At 44.6% G+C, this 18,479-nt stretch overlaps 1 protein-coding gene across 2 annotated transcripts in view; it reads left to right on the top strand.

Moving 5' to 3' along the window:
* The window catches only part of ALDH1L2 (aldehyde dehydrogenase 1 family member L2), a 31,462-nt gene that overhangs the window by 10,682 nt on the left and 2,301 nt on the right, over positions 1-18,479 (top strand). For both annotated transcript variants that reach the window (XM_081211303.1, XM_081211304.1), the window contains 17 exons: positions 470-559; positions 1,302-1,436; positions 1,868-1,993; positions 2,962-3,053; positions 3,726-3,873; positions 4,706-4,825; positions 5,979-6,106; positions 8,403-8,553; positions 10,442-10,512; positions 10,638-10,743; positions 12,278-12,365; positions 12,504-12,594; positions 14,793-14,892; positions 15,299-15,397; positions 16,179-16,344; positions 16,977-17,082; positions 17,429-17,628. In XM_081211303.1, the coding sequence (XP_081067429.1) occupies positions 470-559; positions 1,302-1,436; positions 1,868-1,993; positions 2,962-3,053; positions 3,726-3,873; positions 4,706-4,825; positions 5,979-6,106; positions 8,403-8,553; positions 10,442-10,512; positions 10,638-10,743; positions 12,278-12,365; positions 12,504-12,594; positions 14,793-14,892; positions 15,299-15,397; positions 16,179-16,344; positions 16,977-17,082; positions 17,429-17,628 (2,017 nt within the window). The remainder of the gene's footprint in view (positions 1-469; positions 560-1,301; positions 1,437-1,867; positions 1,994-2,961; positions 3,054-3,725; positions 3,874-4,705; positions 4,826-5,978; positions 6,107-8,402; positions 8,554-10,441; positions 10,513-10,637; positions 10,744-12,277; positions 12,366-12,503; positions 12,595-14,792; positions 14,893-15,298; positions 15,398-16,178; positions 16,345-16,976; positions 17,083-17,428; positions 17,629-18,479) is intronic.

Genomic DNA, 18,479 nt, shown 5'->3' with positions numbered 1-18,479 from the left:
AAAAACAAAAACAAAAAACACTTTTATATATAAAAAAACAGAAGTGAAAGCTTTCAATCTGCTTGTGGACATACTGGAGGAAGAAAGATAGGGGCTTCTGTCACAGTAAGCCATAGTTTATCATGAAGTCCAAACACAGCCCTTGACCAATTAACCATTATTTGGAATGGCTTAGATATAGGTAGATAGCCGTGCTGGTCTGCAGTAGTCAAAACAAAATAAAAAAATTCCTTCCAGTAGCACCTTAGTGACCAGCTAAGTTTGTTATTGGTATGAGCTTTCATGTGTATCTGAAGATACATTTCGTGTGTATCTGAAGAAGTGTGCATGCACATGAAAGCTCATACCAATAACAAACTTAGCTAGTCACTAAGGTGCTACTGGAAGGATTTTTTTTATTTGGAATGGCTTAACAGTATGATATGGTATGTAAGTAGGAACAAGTAACTTGTGCATTTTGGTTTCCTAGATTTCTTGGGATCAATCAGCTGCAGCTTTGCACAACTGGATCCGAGGGCATGATAAAGTACCTGGAGCTTGGGCAATGATTGATGACAAGGTAAACAATGTAGATTACAACAAGCATATTCTGTTGCCTTTTGATAACCAAATGAGTATAGATCAAGGTCTTATCAAGAATGAGGATCAGTACATGACTGCTGAAAGAATAATGATTTAGCACTCAGCTAGACTGGTATATAAAAGCGATTTATATGCGTTGTATGTGCAATAGAACATTGTGGCAATGTGGAGTCCCGTTTTCTCTGTTTTCCCTGTTTAAATTGACAATGCTTTCAACTGAAACACTTCTTTGATGTGTCTAGATCCAGCCTTGGTAACATAGCCAGTAGATTCTTCTAATGTAAAATATATTAATGACAAAGAAATGATACCCTTTTGCTTTTATCTCTTGAATCATACTTTTGCCAAGGACTTTCATTTAGATCAGAGAGGGGAACCTGTGGCCCTCCAGATGTTGTTGGAACACACCTCTCAACACTGCTGGCCATTGTCTATTATTGCTGAGGCTGCTGGAGTTGCAATCCAACAACATCTGGAGGACCACAAGTTCCTCATCCATGATTTAGATGCACTTATAATTGGCGCCCAAATATTCCTCTTGCACATTATAGTTTACAACAGGAATTTCCCCATAAACTACCACTGAAAGACAAGACCAAATAGATTGGTTCTATCCAACTTGGCCAGTTGTGTTAAATCCAAGCATTGCTGCCCACTGTTTGCTGATTTTTTCCCTTTTTGTAAAAAATAATAATCTTTTTTTATATATTAAAAAACAGATGGTTACTTTCTATGGGTCATCATTACTTCATGGTTCACCACCTCTGGGTGAAGAACTGGCAATAAAAGGTGCTGCAAAACCTGGTCTTGTAACGGAGAATGGGCTGGTTCTGTTTGGCAATGATGGAAAGATGGTAAGCATTTCAGAAGCAGTCTTGGGGTTTGGACATAAGAATGAACTGCAATTCTAAGTGATCATAGAATCATAGAGTTTGGACCAGAATAAGATAACATCACATGATTCCAATGTGAATATTATGCCATTCAAAACAAGGACTGACTTTGTGATGGCACTGTGATTCTAGGATTCTGAAGATTCACATCTTTACCCTGCCCTGTGACACCTGAGATATGTGTCTCCCAATTTCTGTGGATTTGATTTGTTTTAACTATTCTTAGTATTGGATTTTTAAATGGAACCTGCTGGTTGAGGGTGGGTTAAAAAAAGGGGGGTATTGCTGTTGTTAATAATTATAAAAGCTTAGAATGGGGGCTTTGTTTATTACAGTTTTTTGGGGGTTTTTAAACCGCTAGCTTCTTTTTGTATTTGTTTCTTTTTCTTTAGTTGCTGGTAAGAAATCTACAGTTTGAAGATGGAAGAATGATACCAGCATCTAAATACTTCTCCGCTGATAAGCTGTCTGCCATAGAACTTACTGAAGAAGAGAAAGAGATGGCAGAAAATATCAAGGTAAACAATTTCTGTGTTTTGAGAAAGAAAATCGATGAACGTGTGCAGTGGGCTTTTAAACCTGGAGGCACACACTCTGTTTTTTAGCCTTTCTACAAAGCCTAGAACATTTTAGTGTGCTATAAGTAATAAATAAGGTTCCACACACTTACCTGGGAGTAAGTCTATTTGAACTCAGTGAACAATAATCATAGAATCACAGAATTGTAGAGTCAGAGGTGGCACAAAACTCCATAAATCACTGGCTCCTTCCTCTGGATCAGCCTTGAGGGGGGACCCTGCCTCTGCCACAAATTCCTTAAAGCCCTGCCAGCCCCTGACAGGTTCCATGTTCAGGCTATTCCAAGCAGAACCACAAGTGGTGTGGGAACTTCAATAACTAGAGAGGGGTGGCCATGAGGATGCATATCATTCATTCATCAAATGTATATCTAGGCCTTCCTCTCGGAAGGATCGTAGGGCAGCTGCCAACATGAGATCCAATGAAACTATATGCAATAGCCAATAATAATAAGTGGGTAATAATAATAATAATTTCTTACTTATACCCTGCCCATCTGGCCGGGTCTCCCCAACCACTCTGGACGGCTTCCAACAGAATATTAGAAACACGATAAAACATCAAACATTAAAAACTTCCCTAAACAGGGCTGCCCAGAGGTTTTCTAAAAGTCAGATAGTTGTTTATTTCCTTGACATCTGATGGGAAGGCATTCCACAGGGCGTGCGCCACTACCGAGAAGGCCCTCTGCCTGGTTCCCTGTAACCTCGCAGGGAAGGAACCGCCAGAAGGTCCTCAGAGCTGGACCTCAGGGCTTTGGCTTAACATTGCAGGCTAGTTGGGAAGTCCATAGTAGGGCCCAGTTCAAAGATGTTAGTTTCTACAATCATGATATGTAGACCAACTTGCTTCATTGGTAGATGGATTTGTTTGTATCGTTGTCTCACACATTTTCCATATCTTGCAGTCCATTTGGAAGGGAATTTTGAGCAACGTGGCTGTAATTGAGGATACCACGGACTTCTTTAAATCTGGAGCTTCTTCTATGGATGTTGTTAGGTAAGCCAACCTCCTGTAAGGTCTCAACTCAGAGATGCTGGAAGAAGAGCCTAACCTTCTGAAGCTAGCCTGTCGCTTCCCTCAGGTGTCAGTAGTGTTGAAGGTAAGATGCAGCTGCCAGTCTGGTCAGCTTCTGTGCATGGAATTGTGGCGGAAAGGGCACTGTTTCATTTTTCACCTCGGGCAACAAAATATCCTGGGCTGGCTCTGGTCAGATTGCTAGCAGACAGACATTTTGGCTTGATCTTTGCTGCATTGTAGAACCACCATAACACCAGTCCCAGCTTGAAGGCCAGGAAAGGATCAAGTGATCTTGGGAGCCAATAGGGTCCCATCTAGCCTTATATTACTACTACCTCTAGCCTAACTCCTCACTTTGAGCAATTTGTCACTCAGTGTAAGCTAAGTTGCTTGAACATAGCCTGAATCCACTCTTGCACCTCTGCTGAGGTACACCTCCAGGTTCCCAGCTCTGATGTCTCCCATTTAAAACAGTGTGGCTCCAAAATGCCATTTGAAAGATGAAGACTCAAATGACTCATGATGTAGTCAGTGCAAAAGAGGAGGAGGAGAGAGAAATGAAAGCAGCCACATGCGATCATCCCATTCAGTTTTTTATTGATTTCACTGTTTTGGTCAACTTTCACTTATTTGATTTCTTTGTCTCCCAAGGATGATTGAAGAGATTAAGCAAAAATGTGGTGAACTTGAGCTACAGAATGAAGATGTCTATATGGCGCCCAAGTTTGGAGAGTTCGTCCAAATGGTTGTCAGAAAGCACAGAGGAGAAGGCAAGGAGGAAGAATTAGTAATTGATTATGTTAGTAGCTTAATTTTTTTTCCCCATTTTCTTTCATTACACTAGTAAATTGACAAGGTGTGTAGTAAGGGAGAAATTTTACATTGCAAGGACCCTCTGTAGAACATAGTGTATCCCTGGGCATACATTGGCCCAGTTTACATGTAACACTAAGCCAAGCAAACGTAGAAATATGTAGGCTCTCAGAGAGGAAATTGCACCCACTCTGCTCTTTGTTGAGTCCGGCTGCTGCTGCTGCTGCTGTGAGCTGAGCCATAGTTTGACATAGTGTGCTATGCTTTTGGACTATAATTCCCATCAGTCCCAATTGGAAGGCACCAGGATAGTAATATTGATTCTAGTACAGTCGTACCTCGGAAGTCGAACGGAGTCTGTTCAACTTCCAAAACATTCAGAAACCAAAGCATGGCTTCCAATTGGCTGCAGAAGTTTCCTGCAGCCAATTGGAAGCTGCAGAAGCCACATTGGATGTTCGGATTCCAAAGAACGTTTGCAAACTGGAACAATCGCTTCCGGGTTTGCGGCATTCGGGAGGCAAAACGTTTGACTCGCAAGGCGTTCAGGATCCAAGGTACAACTGTAGCTGTTAGAATCAAATCACCTGACATATAGATAACTTGTCTGAAGGTAAACTGAAGATTAAATCCCACACACTAATCGATGGGATCTCAAAATTACATTTGGATCCTAATAAGGGCTACAAATGAATTGTAACCGTTCAAAATATATATTTGTTCTGCTTAATGTTTTCTGCAGGAAGTTCATTGGTCATAGTCCACACATGCTAGTTCAGAGGACAAACTGAGGCTTGTGGTTTTTGTTTTGCCGTTAGGTTTCAAAAGATGTCAACCATATGACTGTGAAGATGCCATATCAGTGTTTTATTAATGGGCAGTTTGTGAATGCTGAAGACGGGGGAACATACGACTCTATAAATCCAACCGATGGATCTGTGAGTTAACCCTTAGTGTCCACATTGTCTTTCTCTGAGTTCTTTGCATCTCGATTATGCAGAACTCTTTAAAATGTAGTAAATACTATACAAGGAATCCCTTCCGTTGTACCAGAGCAACCCGCTCTGAGAAACTGAGTTGAAAAGGCAATAACACACTGCCACTGGTCACAATGTCTACAAGTTGTATGGCCAGCTGGGATGGAAAAGTTCTAAATTAGGAGGTGCCAAAAGTTGTTCATCTCTCAGCCGCACTGATGGAGTGATTCTCCATCCCTTCTCTTCCCTGTTGTAGTGTAGTATGTTAGAGTGCAAGGCAAACTCCCATCTCCTTGCCAGTGGGGCTTTACAGAATGATGTAATCATAGAGTTGTAGAGTTGGAAGGGCCCTCAAGTGTCATCTAGTCCAACCCCCTGCAATGCAGGAATCTCAACTAATGCATCCAAGACTGATGGCCATCCAATCTCTGCTTACAAACCCCCAAGGAAGAAGATTCCCCCACCTTCTGAGGGAATACGTTTCACTGTTGAACAGTTCTTACCGTCAGAAAGTTCTTCCTGATGTTTAGTCGGAATCTCCTTTCTTACATCTTAAAGCCATTGGTCTGAGTCCCGCTCTCAAGAGCAGGAGGATTATGCTGTGGATTTAGGGCGGTGTGGACACTCCTGTCTTCCACTGCCTCCCGCAGTTTGGTCAAACTCATGCTGGTAGTTTCGACTCATGCTGTCCAACCATCTCGTCCTCTGTCATCCCCTTCTCCTTGTGCCCTCCATCTTTCCCAACATCAGGGTCTTTTCCAGGGAGTCTTCTCTTCTCATGAGGTGGCCAAAGTATTGGAGCCTCAGCTTCACGATCTGTCCTTCCAGTGGGCACTCAGGGCTGATTTCCTTCAGAATGGATAGGTTTGATCTTTTTGCAGTCCATGGGACTCTCAAGAGTGTATAGCTTGTATAGCAGTGCCCAATGGGAAGCCAGCACAGCCAGGGCAGCCAAGTGGAGGGATGCCTCCACTCAGTCCAAACACCTGCCACCAGCACAGCCTACCAAAAGGGAGGCCTGGGATTGCTCTGCCTGCTGGCATCTTTGCGTTGGAGGAAGGAAGCTCAGCAGCAAGGTTAATTCTGACCAAGCCTCTCTCTATATTTATGGCAGGTGATTGCCAAAGTGTCGCTGGCTACAGCTGCCGATGTTGACAAAGCAGTTGCGGCAGCGAAGAATGCCTTTGAGCATGGTGAATGGGGAAAGATGAATGCAAGAGACAGAGGGAGAATATTGTACAGGTATGGCATGTCTAAGAAACCAGTTGCAGCTCTGTATGTTCCATGTCTCATAGGTCTCCTTTGTTGCCTGTGTAAAATCATGCTATGCCCTATTTGAATAAAGCAGTAATCATATATATATATATACAGTATATATATATATCCACAATGAATAATCCTATGTTAGAAGGTCAGATTCTGTGGATATTCTGCAAAGAATTCTGCACATATATGGTTCTGGAGTTGGTAAAGGAGCAGAGTTCTGATTATGAGCATCTGCCCTAAAGGCAAAGGGACCCCTGACCGTTAGGTCCAGTCGTGGCCGACTCTGGGGTTGCAGCGCTCATCTTGCTTTATTGGCCAAGGGAGCCAGCGTACAGCTTCTGGGTCATGTGGCCAGCATGACTAAGCCGCTTCTGGCGAACCAGAGCAGCGCATGGAAACACCGTTTACCTTCCCTCCGGAGTGGTACCTATTTATCTACTTGCACTTTGATGTGCTTTCGAACTGCTAGGTTGGCAGGAGCAGAGACTGAGCAACAGGAGCTCACCCCGTCGCAGGGATTCGAACCATCGACCTACTGATCGGCAAGTCCTAGGCTCTGTGGTTTAACCCACAGCGCCACCCGTGTCCCGACAGCACCTGCCCTAGGAGCACATAATTATTCATTGACATTATTGCATCGAAATCGGTGTTGGGGACTGGCGGGACATGGATGAGTGTGCACTGGGGGAAGGGGGGCTGCAGTCTGACTTGGGAGAGGGGGGCAGTGATTTGTGGGGAACTGTATCAGCCAGGTTGCAAGAGTCAGAGGCAGGGGAATCTTCAGAGCTGGAGGGTGGAGCACAGGATGGGTCAGAAGAAGAGGAGGAAGAGGCAGGTCAGGCAAGCGAAGTGCCAAGTGCTTCCCCACCCTCTCCTGCACCACTGTTTCCCAGAACCAGGAGGGGATTGAAGAGGGAAGAGCGAAAGCAGCTTTCACACAGATGTAGTCTCTGGATACGTGTGTGCATCCCTTTGGGAGGAAGTACATGAACTGGTGGAGTGGCTCCCTGTTGCTGCAGCTGCTCCATAGAGCACAGACCTGAGAATAGCTGCCTAGATGCTAGACTGGGGTGTGTGCGTATTCAGAGCCATAGAAATGATTGTGTCAGCTTTGACAATAGATGACTATCTGCCGTGTGCATTCCTTCAGCAATTGGCAATCCCTTGACAATTGGCTTCCTGTGCTGCATTTTTCCTGCAGATCCCTCTTTTCTTTTATTTGCATGCAGTTTGCCACCATTTTCACACACACCCACACACACACACCCAGCAAGTTACCGATGCAAATAAGCACATACACTCCTATGTGCATTGATCAAATCACCCTCAAAAGGGAATCTTGAAATGATTGTTTCATTTACATCAAGATTCCATTTTTGTGGATGTTTTAATCAGTGTGTATTTGCAGAACAGCACATTGTAAGGAAAATATATGTTAACTAAATACTGCACCAAGTTTGTTTATGTGCACTAATTTGAATGGCACCCAGAAAACAAAAAGGGAAGAAATGTAGATTTCTGACACATCTGTCTGCTTCATAGAAAGACCTGGTAATTCAGAACTTCACGACCCAGAGAAAAATCTGGATGGGGGGGGGGGGATTTCTGTCTTTCGTCCAAGGTGCTGAAGCTGACATACATATATTTCCCTCATTTAATCCTTACAACAACCCTGCAATGTAGGTTAAGCTGAGAAATACAGTCATACCTTGGGTTAAATGTGCTTCAGGTTGAGTGTTTTCAGGTTACACTCCACAGCCACCCGGAAGTAACGGAGCGCATTACTTCCGGGTTTCACCACTCGCGCATGCGCAGACGCTCAAAATGACATCACATGCATGCGCGAAAGAGGCGAATCGCAAACCACACACATACAGACGCACAGACGTGGGTTGCATTCGCTTCAGGATGCGAACGGAGCTCCGGAACGGCTCCTGTTCGCATCCAGAGGTACCACTGTAGTGCCTGACTCAAAGTCAGCCAGTGAGCTTCACGGTCCTAATCTGACACAGTTTTACCTGGCTCTTTCCTGCCCCTCTGATTTCCTATATGTGTGCATAGAGATGTAGAATGCTTTCCCATCCTATCTTCAGTGCTTTTGCAGCATAAAAGTCACGATTCTCAAATCACACACTTTGGTCATTTCACTAAAACCATTGGTTCTACTCAAAATATTAACGAATCTGCATCTTAAATTCTGCTATTTGGATATAGGGCATTACGGACACACCATTTTTTGTTTTACATTGTATGTCATTATTTCATTTTAAAGACTTGCAGATTTGATGGAAGAACACCAAGAGGAACTGGCAACCATTGAAGCTATTGATTCAGGAGCTGTTTACACACTGGCTTTGAAGACCCACATCGGAATGTCAGTGCAAACATTCCGATACTTTGCTGGATGGTGTGACAAAATACAGGCAAGCTAACATTTGAGTTGGCCTTGATCCTTGGGAAAACAACAAGGGGATTCATGCTCTTGCACACATTGGTCCTTTTCAGAGAATTAGCATGGGTTTCTATCGATATATTTTTCCTATTCATTTGATGTATGAGGAAAAAAATATCCTTCCAAGATCCTGCTTGTTGCAGGAGTATCATGTTGTCACACGTGATTCCTATAGAATCAGGGTGGTGGTACAGGCGCTTATTAAGCCTGCTAGACTGCGAGGCCATTTTAAGCAAGCTGTACACTGCTTTCTGTTACCTGATGTCATATGTCCAGCACAGAGATCTGTTATCGCCATTCTCAGCCCTAAGACTGGAGATAAACGTATCTCCAGTGTTAGCACTGTGGTTGTTAGTACAGTACTAAGATCAGACATAAAGTAAGTCTCTGCCTGCTCTCTGGCAGTAAATTGTCCACCATCCCTGCTATAGAAGGTGGCGGCAATCCATGGCCAGGAATGAGCTGGGGGGGGGAGGCTCCTTGCAACACAGATTATCAGCTAAGCTTACGTAGGGCTATGGAGTCCACCTAAACAGCATTAATGTGACTGTTCACCCTGGAATTCCCTCTTTAGGCCAGAGGGACATCACCTGATATTCCTCCAGACTGTCACTATTTTGCAGGAAGGACTGAAGTGTGTAGATTTAGGTTGGAGGATGGATGGCGGCTAACAGATTGAGGTTGAATCCTGACAAGACAGAAGTACTGTTTTGGGGGGACAGGAGGTGGGCAGGTGTGGAGGACTCCCTGGTCCTGAATGGGGTAACTGTGCCCCTGAAGAACCAGGTACGCAGCCTGGGAGTCATTTTGGACTCACAGCTATCCATGGAGGTGCAGGTCAATTCTATGTCCAGGGCAGCTGTCTACCAGCTCCATCTGGTACACAGCCTGAGACCCTCCCTGCCTGCGGACTTTCTCGCCAGAGTGGTACATGCTCTAGTTATCTCTCGCTTGGACTACTGCAATGCGCTGTATGTGAGGCTACATTTGAAGGTGACCTGGAAACTACATCTAATCCAGAATGCGGCAGCTAGACTGGTGACTGGAAGCGGCTGCCGAGACCACATAACACCGGTCTTGAAAGGCCTACATTGGCTCCCAGTACGTTTCTGAGCACAATTCAAAGCGCTGGTGCTGACCTTTAAAGCCCTAAATGGCCTCAGCCCAGTATACCTGAAGGACCGTCTCCACCCCCATCGTTCTGCCCAGACACTGAAGGCCTTCAGGCGCTGAGGGCCTTCTGGCGGTTCCCTTGCTGCGAGAGGCCAAGTTACAGGGAACCAGGCAGAGGGCCTTCTCGGTAGTGGCACCCGCCCTGTGGAATGCCCTCCCACCAGTTGTCAAAGAGAAAAACAACTACCAGACTTTTAGAAGACATCTGAAGGCAGTCCTGTTTAGGGAAGCTTTTAATGTTTGATGGACTATTGTATTTTAATATTTTGTTGGAAGCCACCCAGAGTGGCTGGGGAAACCCAGCCAGATGGGCAGGGTATAAATATATTATTGTTGTTGTTGTTGTTGTTAGTTGGTACAACAGTGGACTGAAGTGTTTTGTTGCTCCAGAGCAACAAACCCACTTTAAAATAATTGGACTTTTAGCAGCTAGGAAAGTGACAGGGGAAAGCACTGAATGGTGTGGGAGAAATGAACGATTAAGAGGAAACAAACCAGAGGAAAAGCTCAATAAAGACTGCATATAATGTAACCTCCAAGTAAGCTTTGTGCAAGCAACTCAATAAACAGGCCATCTGGAGGAGCCTACTAACAGCAAACATGTTGTTCAAACAAATGTGATGACATGATGGATGCATCTTTTACCATCTAAATTTAAAAATAATAACGATTGCTTTCTCATTTAGGGGTCTACTATTCCAATTAACCATGCACGGCCAAACCATAACTTAACTTTCACCAAGAAGGAACCCTTAGGGTAAGACAAACTCTTCTTCTTCTTTTGCTAATGGAATTAGATAAGATTCAGTGTTTTACTAATAGCAGATTTCGTTGAAAAACCAGTATTATTTCTGTATTTCCCCCCCTGCTTCCAATTTAAAGTGTCTGTGGAATTGTCATTCCCTGGAACTACCCACTGATGATGCTCGCATGGAAGAGTGCAGTGTGTTTGGCTGCTGGCAACACTTTAGTTTTGAAACCAGCACAGGTAAACATCAAGCAGGTTGATAATGTCTTGATATATGGCATTCCTCCAGTCTACAGTAGGGGTAGGGAACCTCATCTCCAGGGGCAAAATGCAGGCTCCCGGGTCTCTCTGTTGAGATTCTGGGATATTCTGCAGGCCACACCTGCTTCCCAGCCACACCTCTCTCCCCAAACCACACCCTTTATCAGCCCTCCTTTCCACCTACCTTGCACTTTTGCCTAGCTGGAGTTTACGCCAACAAGGCTTGGAGGGAGTCAAGAAAGGGATGTGCAAGTCGGGGATGTGTATCCAGAAACAAGCCTGCTGTACTAAAGCAAATTCATGCTCATTGCCCTGCCCACTTTTGCCTCTGACCCCACCCACCGCCGACATGTGGCTTCAGGCTAAAGAAGGTTTCCCCCCACCTGCCCCAGACAGTTTTTACCAATGTCATTGTGGTGATCATACAGGGTCCCTGGACGTTTCACCATCTATTGATCCCTGTGCCACCACTTTATTTCTCGCTGCTACCACCCAGGCCCTACCTGGTACAATACTGAGTCCAGTCAGGGTTAAACTGGAACATAAACTTCTGGTTTTTTTATTGCAGTTTAACAAGCGTGTGGTTTCATAAACGGTATTGGTCAATTACAATCATGGGGTGCCTATCCAGACCTATAACTTCCGCTACCTGCTCTCACTCACTAAACCCACCTCTCAGATATTTACTTGTCTTCCTAGCCCCTAACTGTTCCTGACTTAGCTTATTTCTCTACACTAACTCAACCCACCCACAAACTCTATCCCAATTCACTCCCACTCCAACTGACCACCCAACTCCCAACGAACTCCTCCCTTTGCCCCTCCCAGAGCTGGTTTTATAGTCCCTCTGACTCCACCCCCCTTGGTAACTTGTCCTGATTGGGTAACCTGTTTAACTATTTCACCTCCAGCACTCTCATATGTTAACGTCACAGTCATCCACTGATTGACCTTGATAGAAAGTGCACAGATAAAGGAAGAATGTGCCATTGTTGAAGAGGGTTAACAATGGAAATCACATTTCACACTCTGAGGGGGGAAATCCTACCAGGGCCATCTCAAAACACTTTGCCGCCTGAGTCAAGGCAGTGCTCTCTCCTTTTCCCTGCACAAAAGCTGACTAGACAGGCAACTGAATCTTACTTCAAGATGGCTGGTGATGATGGGGCAATGTATTCCACAGCACAGTCACACACAATTCTGTCCTCCAACATCAAAAATACAAAGGCAGATGTTATAACTCAACTAGATAAAAACAAGAACAATAAAGAGAGAAAGGGGCGAGGGAATAATACAATTCCTTTTTTTAAAAAAACCCTAAACCATGCTACAGGATTTTGTAAACATTGCAATTTTCCTTATACCATACGACACATAGATCATCTGTGTTGGTTTTATGTTATCATAAAATTATAATTGGCTTAAACTGTCTTCTGTTAGAACCTTCTTTGCCTGTATGTCTGCATACCAAGGCAGGCAGTCTGGTAAAATCATGGTGTGTGTTTTTACGTAGGTCACTCCACTGACTGCCTTAAAGTTCGCAGAGCTCTCTGTGAAAGCAGGAATTCCCAAAGGCGTTATCAATATTATACCTGGTTCAGGTAAAGCAGTGATGCAATGGTTTCTCTTTTCTTTTCAAAGAGGATGGAGGGAATGGGGTGCAGCACAACTAAATCACTGAAATAAACAAAGTCCGCAATGACACTAAAGCTCAACATTTAATTATACTTATGTCACAGGTTTAACAGGGCAACGCTTGTCCGATCACCCAGACATTCGTAAACTTGGGTTCACTGGCTCAACACCAACTGGGAAACAAATCATGAAGAGGTAAGGTATTCACTGCCCACCCCCACCCCACCCCCATTTTTGCATGCTGTACATTTTTAGAGCATGTCCTTCACATGGAGATGTTTTCGTACAGCCATGAGCTGCGTGGCTTTTGCCATGCGTCTCCCTACAATGACAATGTAAAGTATAGGGGTACCTTGGTTCTCAAACATAATCCATTCTGGAAGACCTTTCGAGTTCCAAAATATTAGAAAACCGAGGCGCAAAGGGCTGTCTGCAAATTCAAATGAGAAAATTGAAAAACATGCAGCAGAAGCCGTTCAACTTCCAAGGCATGTTTGAAAATGGAAGCATTTACTTCCGGGCTTTCGGTGTTTGGGTTCTGAAATGTTCATCAACAGAGACGTTCGAGAACCAAGGTACCACTGTAGGGATGGAAGAACCTGTAGTTCTCAAGATCCCGCTAGACTACAACCTCCATCACCTCTGACCATTGACCACATTGGCAATAGGCTGATAGGAATTGGAGTCCAACAACACCTGGCATGCCACAGTTTCCCTGCCTCTGGTGTAAAGAGGAATCCGTATGTAGAGATTGATTTGGATGCTACTTTTCCTTTCATGACTAGAAAAGAGGTCCTCCACCTTCCTTTCCCCCCGCAAAAATCTGCTGCTCCAAGTCGGGTGACCTTTGGAAATAGCATGGGCTATGGTGTGGGCAAGGGTTTGTAGGCAGAGCAAGGAGTTGGTGGATATGGTTCTCTCCATTATGTGAATGGAGGAGGAACTTCGGACCTGAGCCATAGTAAATGTTCAATCTGTAAATAGAACTTGGTTTATTTTGGTACAGTCATGGCTTCCCGCCAAGAATTCTGGGAGCTGTGGTCTGTTAAGGGTGGTGATGTTGTTAGCAGGGCTGTGCGAGTGATTCACATGCACTGGGCACTGTCTCAAAGCACTGTTTTGGGGAAGGAGGCGTGAGGCCCTGACACTGTCCTAGAGTCCTCCCTCCTCAAAGCCAGATTTGGGGAAGAGGTGAGAGGGCTCTAGGACCCTGCCAGAGCACTTGTAAAGGTAAAGGACCCCTGGACAGTTAAGTCCAGTCAAAGGCGACTATGGGGTTGCGGCGCTCATCTCGCTTTCAGGCCGAGAGAGCTGGCGTTTGTCCACAAACAGCTTTCTGGGTCATGTGGCCAGTATGACTAAACCGCTTCTGGTGCAACGGAACACTGTGACGGAAACCAGAGCACACGGAAACACCGTTTACCTCCCCGCTGCAGCAGTACCTATTTATCTACTTGCACTGGCGTGCTTTCGAACTGCTAGGCTGGCAGGAGCTGGGACAGAACAATGGGAGCTCACTCAGTCGCAGGGATTCAAACTGCCAACCTTCCAACTGGAAACCCAAGAGGCTCAGTGGTTTAGACCACAGCGACCCGCGTCCCTTGTACCTCCTTCCCAAAGCCAGGCATCTCCTTACTTGCCTTTGGAAGGGGGGGGGGGCGCATGCCAAATTCTGGCCTCAAACAGGGATCTATAGTACCCAAGTCCACCACTGTTGTTAATATAATAATAATAAACTTTTATGTATATTCTGCCCTCCCCGGCCAAAGTCGGGCTCAGGGCGGCTAACATCAGATATATAACATTAGTATAAAATCAAACAATAATTAAATTACCTCCTAAAAACAGGTCAAAATCAAATTAAAGTCTAATTAGATGGCTTTCCACAGGGTTAGGGTTGGGTTAAAGGTAAAGGTACCCCTGCCCGTACGGGCCAGTCTTGCCAGACTCTAGGGTTGTGCGCTCATCTCACTTAAGAGGCCGGGGGCCAGCGCTGTCCGCAGACACTTCCCGGTCACATGGCTAGCGTGACAAGCTGCATCTGGCGAGCCAGCACAGCACACGGAACGCCATTTACCTTCCCGCCAGAGCAGTCCCTATTTATCTACTTGCACCCGGGGGTGCTTTCGAACTGCTAGGTTGGCAGGCGCTGGGACCGAGCAACGGGAGCGCACCCCGCTGCGGGGATTCGAACCGCCGACCATGCGATCAGCAAGTCCTAGGCGCTGAGGTTTTACCCACAGCGCCACCCGCGTCCCTTTTAGGGTTGGGTTAAGAGGCCCCTATTCCCTTCACAGAATATGCTTACTTATGTAAGTTTATATACCTTCCCTTCACTGGCTATCAGGAGGAATGAGACTGAATTCTGAATGCTTTCATCATCATTTTTACAGCTGCGCTGTCAGCAATCTGAAGAAGGTTTCTTTGGAATTGGGCGGAAAATCCCCACTGATCATATTCAACGACTGTGAACTTGACAAAGCTGTGAGAATGGTAAGCCAGCTTCGAAAAGGCTCTGGTGAACTTGCTCCATAGTGTATTGTACATTGTGCTCTAGAGAACTGTGGCTGTGACACTGCTCTGAAATTATAATTATTTATTAAATTTGCTTACCGCCCTATACCCGTAGATATTGGGGTGGTTCACAACGTAAAATCACGATATAAAGAACACAAAATCCATCATAAAATAAAAACATAGACAACCCAATCCCTTCTCCTTTACATGGTAAGATAAAGAACATTTTAAATTAATTGTTAGAAGAAAATAAAAATGCTCATATTCACTGTATGTTCTATATGTTCACAGGCTTCTATATAGAAAATGAAAATGGAAGGAAAAAATAGCTTAAGATAACAAAAAAGCATGTTCAAGGCATGTTCTTTTCCTTCCAACGCAGGGCATGGGAGCCGTTTTCTTCAACAAAGGAGAGAACTGCATTGCAGCCGGCAGACTTTTTGTGGAAGAATCAGTCCATGACGAATTTGTTAGGAGAGTGGTAAGAAATTTAAAACGTGAGATTAAACATGATTTTTGCCTTAGGAGCCTTTCCACTACACACCAGACATAGCCAACATGGTGCCTTCCAGAGGTTGTTGGACTCCCAGACTACCTGGCCCAATGATCAGGGATGATGGGAGTTGTAGTCCACAACATCTGAAGGGCACCTGGCCAGGGAAGGCTGAAATGGGGCTAAGCCCGGTGTGGCTAACCAATGGCCTTCTAAATGTTGTTGGACTTCAACTCCCAGGCAGCACAACCAAGAGTCAGGGATGCTGGGAACTGTAGTTCAGCAACATCTGGAGGACCACTGGTTAAAAACCCAATAGTTTCACAGTGTTTTTGCTGTGTTTGAAACCCCAGGTAGTTTTGCCAAGCGATTCGTCTGTCTGCCTGGTGCCAGTGCAAGGGGAAAACTGATATGTCAAATTCTATGGGCATGAGTGTATTAGTATAAATTGCTGGCCCCAGCATGGCACAAATCATATGTCTGAGGGGCCCATGCAGTATTTAAGTTTACCGGGGCAGGGGGCAGAACACACAGCTCTCCCATCTAAAGGGCTACTTATTGATAGGCACGAGAGCCAAGAATATGAGCTTCTGTTCCATTTTGTGAGAGTCCTCTAGCAAGCAGGACAAAGGACAATTTCCCTTTCTTCCCCAGATAACTTTAACACCTCATTACAAACTACTTCTTCGGCTAGGATGCCAACATTATTGCCCCAAAGGGTTTTAGTAGTTGCCAGATACTTTTTCCTCTCCTTTGGTGGAATCCGTAGGTGGAAGAAGCCAAAAAGATGAAAATTGGTGACCCACTTGACAGATCTACAGACCATGGTCCACAAAACCATAAAGGACATTTGGATAAGCTTCTGAAATATTGTGAAACTGGCGTGAAAGAAGGGGCTACTCTGGTATATGGAGGAAGACAAGTAGGTAGACCAGGTAAACTATGATCTAAGTAGAATCCATAAATCAGATTAGTTGATGAACAAAAGCAGTGGGGGGTGGGTTTGTGTGTGTGTGATATTCTCCTACGGGCCACAAATTCCTCACCACAGTTCTTACCTAATGAGGCGACATGGGCTACAAATTTGTAAAACCGATCTGTTCATGCCTATTGTTGGATTCTTGGCTTTCATTTTGGGAATTTGTCTCAGGTAGAGCCTTATGGATCAGACCAAAGGCCCATCTTGTCCACCATCTTGTTTTCACCATGGCCAACCATATACCACTGGGAAGCCATGAGTGCAACAGCACTCTCCCCTCATATGAATTTTAGTGGATTAAACTGGGTACACCCTTTTTAAATTCCTCAGAAGATTTCTAAGTCAGTTTATCTGATTAACCAATCAAATGCTGCAGCCCTGGATAAGATATTAAAGAATTAACACTTTTAATGCCACCATATGGAGTGCGCTACAGAAGACGCATACAGCATAGCCTCAATGGTATATCAAGACAGAAAGTGCCTGTAAAATGAAATAAAAGCATTTAAAAAAAAGCAATTCTCAAGGCAGAAAATGCCTGGAATCATTTCAGTTTTGCACATGCCACACCATCTTCTCTTTGATCAGGCTTCTTCATGGAACCTACAATATTCACGGATGTTGAAGACCATATGTTCATCGCACAAGAAGAGTCTTTTGGTCCTATAATGGTCATTTCCAAGTTCCAAGATGGGTAGGTCCTGCTATAGATTGCTGATGTTATTCTTTATTCTCCATGCAACAGTTAATCATGTGAGTCCAGTGCCCAAGCAGGGCTTATAAAGCCAGGCATCTGTGATTGGAAAATGTCGCTGTTTTTACCTTCATTCCTACTTTTATGGGATGCCTCCATATCGATAACTTCTTTTAGCAGAGGATGCTTTCTAGTCAAGCTTTTAAGACACATAATAAAGAAGAAGCAGAATGAAATAGCGCGCGGAGAAATCTGTTGCTGAAAACAGCTTAAACTGACTTGGATTAATGTCTCTGCTACATTCCATGTTGCTGCACTGATGGCAGGTTATTCTCTCATATGGCAGGGATGTTGATGGGGTGTTGGAACGAGCCAACCGGACCGAATATGGCTTGGCTTCAGGGGTCTTCACCAAAGACATAAGCAAAGCTCTCTACGTCAGCGATAGGCTGGAAGCTGGAACAGTTTTCATCAACACCTATAACAAAACTGATGTGGCCGCCCCATTTGGAGGATTCAAGCAGTCTGGCTTTGGGAAAGATTTAGGTAAGTTGCATTTTACTTAAGATCCACACAGAAATCTAAAGCTCAGTGCAGTGGTGGGCAAGCTGTGCACCTGCAGACAGCGCTAGACTACAACTCCCATAATCCCTGCTGGCTAGGGCTGATGGGACTTGGAAGTCCAACATCAGCAGGTCACCATGTCCCTACCTTGGGTCAGAGGTTTGAAACCTGTTTACCTTTTGAAGTTTCTTGGTTATTTAATACTATGATCACATTATGTTATGGCTAGCTGCTTTTCAGCAACAGATCACACCCACATCATGCATTTAAAGCACCTTTAAATAATACAGTGGTACCTCTGGTTACATACGCTTCAGGTTACAGACTCCGCTAACCCAGAAATAGTACCTCGGGTTAAGAACTTTGCTGCAGGATGAGAACAGAAATTGTGCTCCGGCGGCACGGTGACAGCGGGAGGCCCCATTAGCTAAAGTGGTGCTTCAGGATAAGAACAGTTTCAGGTTAAGAACGGACCTCCGGAACGAATTAAGTACGTAACCAGAGGTACCACTGTAATACTGTAGTGGTGCCCAACTTTTACTGGGATGGGTAGGACCTGGTGCTTATCAATGTTGCTAGATGCTCATTTTATGCATTTTACATTATTTTAACTTTCTCTGGTTTTATATTGTTTTAAACCATAAAACTTCTTTTTTAGGGTCAAGTAGCTTTGAGGCTTTTTACTGTTTCAATTACCTATTTGATCCATCTGTCACTTTAAAGTACATGGTTTCACCCAAAGAATCCTGTAATTGTAGTTTGTCCTGGCAATTATAGCTCCATGAGGGATAAACTGCAGTTCCTAGGATTTTTTGGAGGAAGTCATGCACTTT

This window comes from Podarcis bocagei (genome assembly GCF_964188305.1).
Source record: "Podarcis bocagei genome assembly, chromosome: 10".
Taxonomy (NCBI): domain Eukaryota; kingdom Metazoa; phylum Chordata; class Lepidosauria; order Squamata; family Lacertidae; genus Podarcis; species Podarcis bocagei.
The sequence above is the reverse complement of the archived record's forward strand: the minus strand, read 5'-3'. Positions and strand labels throughout refer to the sequence as shown.